This window comes from Cariama cristata, unplaced genomic scaffold (genome assembly GCF_000690535.1).
Source record: "Cariama cristata isolate BGI_N322 unplaced genomic scaffold, ASM69053v1 scaffold3030, whole genome shotgun sequence".
NCBI lineage: Eukaryota > Metazoa > Chordata > Aves > Cariamiformes > Cariamidae > Cariama > Cariama cristata.
In genome coordinates, this window is record NW_009595150.1 from 12,526 (window position 1) to 21,426 (window position 8,901).

At 34.9% G+C, this 8,901-nt stretch overlaps 1 protein-coding gene across 1 annotated transcript in view; it reads left to right on the forward strand.

Annotated features, from left to right (window-relative positions):
* Positions 1-346: 346 nt before the first annotated feature.
* The window catches only part of LOC104162182 (glutamate receptor ionotropic, kainate 2), a gene marked incomplete at its 5' end in the record, with an annotated part of 15,622 nt that continues 7,067 nt past the window's right edge, over positions 347-8,901 (forward strand). The window contains one exon of the mRNA XM_009700849.1: positions 347-597. Coding sequence (XP_009699151.1) covers positions 347-597 — 251 coding nt within the window. The remainder of the gene's footprint in view (positions 598-8,901) is intronic.

The window sequence follows — 8,901 nt, forward strand, 5'->3', positions numbered from 1 at the left end:
AACTGAAAGATGAATACTATTTGGCTGGATATAATAGTTGGGCATGAAGATGTTTGAGACCATGGGCCTAATTGTGATAGAACTTGTTGCATCAAGTTGCCTGGCTTACAGACATCAGCAGGTCGGTCAAGTTTTGTGCATATATATTTATATGTGTGTGCATATGTGGGTTTCTATTTATGTGACCAGGGTGACCGTGGTGAGATGTAAAGGGCTTTTCGGTAAATATTACAGTTATAGAGGATACAGTTTTTTCTGTGACATTATATTACATTTTATTCTTATCAGGATAACTAATTTTCCTTAAAGTATCCCATGCATTATATATTCCCTGTGGTCTCTTTAGGTTCTCCATATAGAGACAAGATCACTATAGCAATTCTTCAGCTGCAAGAGGAGGGCAAGCTCCACATGATGAAAGAGAAATGGTGGAGAGGCAATGGCTGCCCAGAGGAGGAAAGTAAAGAGGCCAGTGCTTTGGGAGTTCAAAATATTGGAGGAATCTTCATCGTGCTGGCAGCAGGATTGGTGCTTTCTGTCTTTGTGGCAGTGGGGGAGTTTTTGTATAAATCAAAAAAAAATGCCCAGTTGGAAAAGGTAAATATTGTCTTTTCCTATTTTATTTTATATTTATGGTCTGTTTAAATAATACTTTAAGCATTTGGTTGCAAAATGTAGGTGATGTATACTGATTGCTTATTGTATAGTACAGTACTTGTATAACAAAGGATCACAGCAAAGTACCCAAAGTTTTACATTTACAGCTTTTAATTTGTCTTCAATGTGTTTAATTGTAGCCAGATTTCAGGACAAGTGACTATTTCTCCTCTTATTCAAGCCTGAAAAAAGACAGCTTTTTACTCCTGGAAGTTCACTGCAGTTAATTTTATGGATGAAGAAGAAATCCGAAACTGTAATGGGAAACAAATTAATCTTCTACAGATAATTCTCATTTTCAAAAGACAAACTGTCTGTAGCTCAAAGTCAAAATCTAAATATGTCTCTATAGAAATGTTCTTTACAGAAGTTTATACTTGCAAACTTGTCCTGGTAGCATCTGGAAAAGATTACATCAGCCTGACTTTTTTTTGGTGGGTTTACTACTGATATGATGTCCTGTAATTTCTAACTGTCTCAGTTTTGAAAATTCTAATTTGTTCTGTACTTGCAATTTAAACAACAACGATACTCTGTACCAAGACTAGTAATATCTTGTGAAATTCTTAGTTGGAGTTATCATTTTTGCATAATAAATAAATAAAACTTTCTATATATATATGCCCATGTTTAAACCTAAACTCAAGACATATGTTTTATTGCTATGACAAATTCTGAATTTTAAAAATTGAGAGAAACTGTTGGATTTTACTAGATCTTTTTCTTTTTTTCTTCTTTTCCTTTTGAGGAGCTTGTGACCTATGGCAGTTTCTATGTTTCTATTTAGAAATTTAATTCAATAAAATCAGTACTAAATCCAACACTTATATTTATATTGATATTTTTCCAGATGCTACTGATGAGTTTTTGTAACTTGAATTATTACTTAGAAAATTTACAATTTGTTTTCACTTCTTTTGAGGCAACCTTTTGGTATGCAAATGTCCTGTTATAAATATATTGTTAAAGAAGTTTTTTTCTAATATACACAAAGGCAATATGAAGTTACAAAGTCCTAAACACAGTTTGAACATGGGTACATTTTATTAAATTATTAAAGGACCACTTAGATCCTCTTCTTTATGATACTATAGGCTGATTCCTTTCTGTTAACATGCTATTGGAATGTTATGTTTCTGGAATGAATTTGTGAGGAAAAAGATACCCGTTACTTAAGTAACCCATGTAAGTCTCAATAATTTTTATCCATTCCTAAGGTGGATATGGATTTCACGTGGACGTCAGTATAATTTGGTTCAGCTTTTCTGGATTTTTAACAAGCACTTAGTTAGAAAAATAAGACTGTTTTGATAATAGTCTTGTAACGAGTTCAGTATTTTGCAGGGTATGAATACATATCTTATGTGACAATAACAGAATGTTGGAAATTGTGTGAGGAAGCAAACAGAAACTTCCTAATTAAGGACTTGTTTCTCCAAGCCCTATGGTTTTGTGGTTTTTTTGGCTTCTTTTCTTTCTTTTTTTTTTTTTTTAACTTCTTTTTTTAGTTTTGTTTGTTAATGATGGATAGAGATAGCAATGACGGGAAGTACCTGACCTTTTAACAGTACTTGTACCAGAAATGTCTCATCATCAAGTACTGAGATATTTTAAAAAGTCAGGAGTGAAGCTGAAGGAAAAGCTGGAGTGAAAGACTCAGGTCTCTCTCCTCTCTTTCCTCCTTGCTGTCAATCTCTTACCTTCTCTTCCCTCCCCTCCCCACTACACCCATATGCCCCGATGTCAGGAGACCAGTAAAATTTCAGTAGAATTTTACTTCTGGAATGAAATTAACAGGAAAATGAAGCCAGTATACCTACACATGGCCTACCCCAGCATCCCCTCACCCACTCTTCTCCCAGGTCCCACAGACCTTCTGTGAACGTCCTCTTCCATCCTCTTCAAATGTAGTAGATCCCCTTTGCCTAGGAGAGGGGACAGCAGCAGCCAAAGGGGAGATAAGCAGTACTGTCATCTGTCTCCAGTCTCTACATCTCCTCGACTGCGATGAGTAAACCATGCAAATAATGCTGCCTTGGCTATCCTACAGGGAGAGAGGGGGCACCTATTTTTCATAACATTTATAGTTTCCTCCCTTTAGAATCAGAGTGTTATTCTGGCATTTGTATAATACTTGTCAACATTTGGAAACAGGGAAGATCAAAGGTCATATTAACAACTAAGGAAACAAAAGAAATCAAATAACTTTAGCTGCTGAATATATGGAGTATCCTGGGATATAAATGGGCATATTAACATGTGTGTCTGCTTTTTAATGCATACAAAATATACAGTTGAACTTCCAGTGGCGGGGCAATGCAAATTTAAAGTGTATCATCTAGATTTTTTTAGCATTTTTGATGTCACCCCACTCCTGCAATGTGAGTGTAAACAGACACATTAGCTGGTGTGAACCTAGTTGGAGGAGTGAAATCTTTAAAGGAATTTAACTTAGAAAAGCAGCAGACAAAATTGTGTTATTTGCTAAAAAACCTGCTGCATCTTGTAACCAAAGTGGTTCAGAACAACCATGCTCCTGATATGCTCAAAAATCCAAAGGAAACATGTGTCTCTAACTGTAGTCTTTCTGGGAAACAGATGAATTCATGCCACCACAACACTTTCCAGACAGTGAAATTCCTCTTTTATTGACACCATTCAAAAGCAAAGATAAGCTTGGATGTTATCACAGTTAGACTGTCGGTCACTGACACTTACTATGGCTAGTTTGTTTGAAAAATGAGCGGCCTAATTTACTAAGTACTTTCTCGAAGATCCAGATTTGATGGATGTGAAAAGAACGATTTATGGATTCAATTCTGCTATCATTTATAGCCATTCAAAACTCATTGAGTCATCAGCGGGTCAGAACTAGGCCTACTTGTGAAAAAATAGCAGATGTACATTTTATTAGTTTTGAACTGTTAAGTACTTCAAATATTGTGAAATGAGACACATGTCAGTGTACCTTAACTGTTTGTTTCACTAGGGGAGATCTGGTCATAGACTTTCTATAATACAAAATACTAGATTAAATCTTAGAGCATACTGAAACAATAACACCAACGAAGTATTTCTGGAGCTATATGATCAAATCATAACCTAAACATCAGTTAAATTAGCCCCTCTGAAATAGTTATTTATTCATAATTTATTATAAAAGCAATAAAAACAATAACTAAATTGATACTGTTTATATTTTACATACATTTCCCAAGGAAGACAAAAACAGTTGAACTTTCCATGGTAAATAGTTCACTGCTCAGCTACACAATCGAGTTGAGAAAGATCAATCTGGTTTATCTCACAAGGTACAATGAACCAGCAGTTAGCAGGACTGGACCCAAAGCAGACATCAGTAGCTATGAATATACACGTGTGTTACATACAAAACAGTGTTTTACTTACAACTGCAGATTTTATTGAACAAGAAATTCTCAATGCTGAACTGTGACCTGTATATGAGACTAACTGTATCTTTGAAGATGGCACAAACTTAACTGGTTGACTCTTGCCCAAAACAAATTTTGTACAAAAATTTCAAACACCACCTGCAAAATGCATAAACCATATTTTGGTTTTGATAATGTAAGGATAACAGGAAAGGAAGTTTCTGTTCCTAGCTGGCTGAAAAATTCATGCAGCTTTACTGAACTGCAGAGTTTAGGTTATGGTAGTATTTGATCTTAAACTTATTAGAAATTAAGTGTGATTTTGCTATGATTACCAATAATTCTGAATTTGCTGTCTACCTCAAACACACATTTGGTTAATGTGATAGCCTGGGGTGTATTTTGAGCTAAATAACCCCTCTAGTCCTACCTAGTACATAGTCTCACTGATCTTTTTCAGAGGAAATAATTGGAATGACAATGCATTGTCCTTGTCTATGGCAGAATTTTGACATTCCAGTTGACACAGCCGGAAGGGGTAGGAGGAGATGGCAGGCCGGCGGCTGTCCTGATTGCATTCTTGCAGAGTAACCACAAGATGGTGCCTTCTAATTTCTCAGAGGGAAATTTAATTGTTAATTTTTAATAGAATTTATGTCACAACGCTCACCTATTTTTTCAATTGCAGCCTTTCTAAAAACTGCTAAAGGCTTGTATTCTTTCCTATTGTTTATGATACAAACATCTAATTATGTCATCAGCTTGGAAACATGTTATTAAGCAGACCTTTTTTATCTAGCCAATCTTGACAATAAATGCTCAGTCATTTGCATTTTATAATTGCTTTTGCTGGTGAGTGACCTGCTCCCTGATTTTAACAGGCACTCAGAGGGCAGTGAATAAGCAATGTTAGAAACAGAAGCCATTTAAAACAATTACTATGTCCTTTTTTTTTTAATTGATGTACTTCAATGTGTTATGAGTTTATGTCCATTTCATATATTTAGTTTTGTATAGGTTATATTATTATCATAAAGGCCAGGGAAAACATTGACCTTGAAGACCATGCATATTTAGTATAATATATTGATGATTCTCAATTTGAGAATTTATTGACCTTTCCTTCATGGTGTTTTGTATTTTGTTTGGCTTTTCTTTTTAAGTCTTCTCTCAGATTATTTCCATTTTGATACCACCTTCACACAGTGATTAGATATTACCATAAGTGTTATCTGTGTAGTAGAAACTGCGTGTACACTGCTGAAAACTTTAGGATGAAATTCATAGTATTGCTGAAGGCTGTGTCAAGAATATATAGAGGATTGCTTGTTGTCACCCTTGCAAATGGTTGTCCTTGTACCTATCCTGGTCGTGGTTTCTTTGGAGAAGGTGACATTGGCTTGAGAAGTTATCTTGAAACCTGGTTTTATTAATATAGTGGACCCACATCTTTCCTAAGAGTCAAGGAGAGGCTAAGGGCTGCTAGGGTGAAAAAGCTGTTGTGATGTAACCTTATGCAGTTGACACCACGTCCTGATTGCGCTTCTCTCAAATATCATTTAACTGTTCTTGATTTGTTTACATGAAGTTAGTGTAAACGCTAACATGAGTTTGTTTACCAAGGTCCTTCTACAATCTGTTTGCACCAGGATAAATTTAATTCATTATATCTTAGAATGCTTCTTTTTAGAATTGAGGTAAACAAAGCGCATATCTGCAACTTGTTCTGTATGGAATGGTCTTACAGGAAGAAGTTAATCAGTACTGAAATATTGTGGATGCTTCTTTGTCAGCAGGATATGCAAAAAGTCAGTGTTTCCATCTTTGTTTTAATTGTTATCTTACCAACGGTGCAAAACAAAATTACCACAATACTTTTGTACACAAAATGATAAGATTTTTAGGATCTCTTCTTACTTTACCAGAATAATTTATGTTGGGGATTTTTTTCCAAATTTTACTAAATTAGTTTTGATTAAAGACTTTTTCATTAATTTCTCAAAAAATGCAGTTATGTCAGTGTTACTGGTGTCCAGAGAATATTCCTAATAGTTTAATAGCAAAAGCCTTTGATATTTGAGACAGTAATTTGTAATAGTTTTGGAACAACCCCAAAGTAAATCCCAGCCTCGTGATGATTTTTTTTTCCTTTCCAGGAGGAGGTAAGTTCAAAAGATTTTAAAAGTTGAAAAGCCTGTTCCTCAGGCTACAATAAACAAAAGAATGTGGGCATTCTTGGTAAATCAAAGTAAAAGCTTTGGGATTTATATCCCAAATAACTTTTATACAATGTACAGTTAGCGATGTAGTCTGTATTGACATCTCACATTTTCTAACGGAGTAACCTCAGAATTTTTAATGTTGGCTGAGAAAAGCAGCAGCAGCTGTGGCAACTCATAAAAGGAAATGTTTTTCCAACTTAGCACATTACATTCTGCAGGTATGTAGTTGTAAAATTGGGAACTTCTATCATCCTGTACTCCCTTGAGCACTGTATGCGGATGTATAGACTTGTATGGCTAATTTGTGTGTGTGTAAGTGTACAGATTACTTGAAGTAGAGGTATTAATTATAATTAAATGCCCTCTTGGAAACCACCTAAGTACATATTAGAGTATATTTTGTAATGGAAGGAACCTTTACAAAAGACAACAAAACAACCTCCCAAAAAGCAAAATCAAACCCACAAAACCCCCCACCTTTCACAGAAAAAAAGATTTGAAAAGTAAAATGGAAAAAGTTGAAAAAAACAACTTGACTGACTGTGGCATTTTAAAAATAATTTGCAAACAATAAAACTTTAAAAACAAGATCTCTATTTTGATTTTTGATTGCAGCTCAACTAATATCTGTTTGCTAATGGATCTTTCTTCTGAGGTATTTTTAATATCTTAATTTATATCATTCAAGAAACAAAGAATAGAAAGATTATGAATGTATACAAAGCTGATCATTGCACAAGTACAAATGTAGGAATATGATTTCAAGAGGCTCACTATCACTCCATAGATATTCAGTCAAAGACCAGGGCTCAAATTATGGGTCTGAGTTATAGAATATTTTATGTTTGACAAGAATTTAAAGTTGTAAAAATTTTTTTTGGAAATACTTACATGTCATTTATTTTATAGTAAATATAGTTCACTTTCACTCATCAATAGAAAGAAGAAACATTCACATGATATAATTATTGGGTCCTCTGAAAAATAATATTTTCTTCATTCTCAAGGAAAAAAATGTCAGATTATAGAACATTCATGTCTTTCTCGTAATATTTCATTGTCTTCCCCTAAATATTACTTTAACATGTTATGTATACAAATATTTTAATATCTAAATGTTAATCCTTGAATTTTGAATTAATCAGCTATACTAGACCTAAGTGTAGTAACAAACACATTTAGTTCATCTGATTTAGATTGCTTTGACTTTTGTACAAGCCAGCAAAGTAACAACAAGCGCTTCCAGCTGCCTTTTAGATTGAGAAAATATCCTAGACTGCCAGATGAAACCACGTAACTATAGAGAAAGGGATGCTAAACATTTTGATATTATGTAGTGCAATATGATGATAACGATTAGTGTTTCCAAAACAGTAGAAACCGTTGGCATTAAATTAATACTAATAGTCTCTCTCTATTCAAGATAATTCGAGGCCATGCCAATTTTATATTAAGTTTATACTATCGGACTGTACTAGTGTAAACTAGTATGAATTTTTACAGTGAATAATGTACAGTGGACTTTAACTCAGCAAACTTTTTAAAAAAGCTATTTAGATACAGCTGAACTCAGGTAAGAAAGGTTGTATTTATTTTTTAAAATGTCTCTGTAAGACGAACTATTTATTTTCAAATTAAACTATATGGTGTTATACACAGTATTTTAATCCAGATACATTCATAGTCCAAAGGATTAAGTACATATCATCATCGCTTCTTTTTATCATGCCTGAAGATCAACAAACCTCATTTTCCTTGGACAAAAAGAGACTGAATTTAGATCTCGGATCAAAAATGAACGGATCAATCAGGTGAACGAACTTTCACATCCAGTGGCTAAAAGTGCAAGATCTCAGGTGACTGATTTCAGTGCAATCAGCATTATCTCTGCTGAAAGGCAGAGAAATACCTTGCACAGCTGCGATCGCAACATACAGAACCATTAAAATGTTGCATTGGGTACCATTTTAAATCAGACAGGCAGTACCATGCTCTACAGCAGCTACATGGCTGAAGTACTATGAATTGCTATCACTACTCATTGAACACCTGGCCATCATTTGTAGTCATTGTCCAGGGACAGCTGACTGCAGTAATGTGTTCTGGAAGAAGACCTGGACTGATGTGACAAGCTTCACACCAGTAGAAATTATTTCCACTGACTGAAACACAAGTGACAAGTAATATTTATTAACACTGATCCAATTTGAAAACCCAGAACCAAACTTAGGAACCTGGAGAAAGCTGAGACTGTAAGCCTCTTTCAGAAGAGGTGAAACTGAATAATAAGGGTAGATAATATCTTATGAATGCTTCCATTTACTTGTCCAACATAGCACCTATCTCCCTGGGATTAAGCTGCCATCATACCCATATTTCAGCCAGGTACTGGAAGCACAGTATGACTGCACCATCCTGGTCTGACAGGAGAGTAGGACTGTGAATCATCTGCGTGCTGATGACACCACAGCCCAAATTATTTCGTTATCTCCTCAGTGGCCTCATATATATGTTGAAAGGAGAGATGACAGGATGAAACCTTGTGGAATACTGCATGAGAGAGAGCCCTCGGGGCTGATGAGCAATTACCCTATGCCATCCTCTGGGATTTCTCTGAGAGGAAAGAGAGG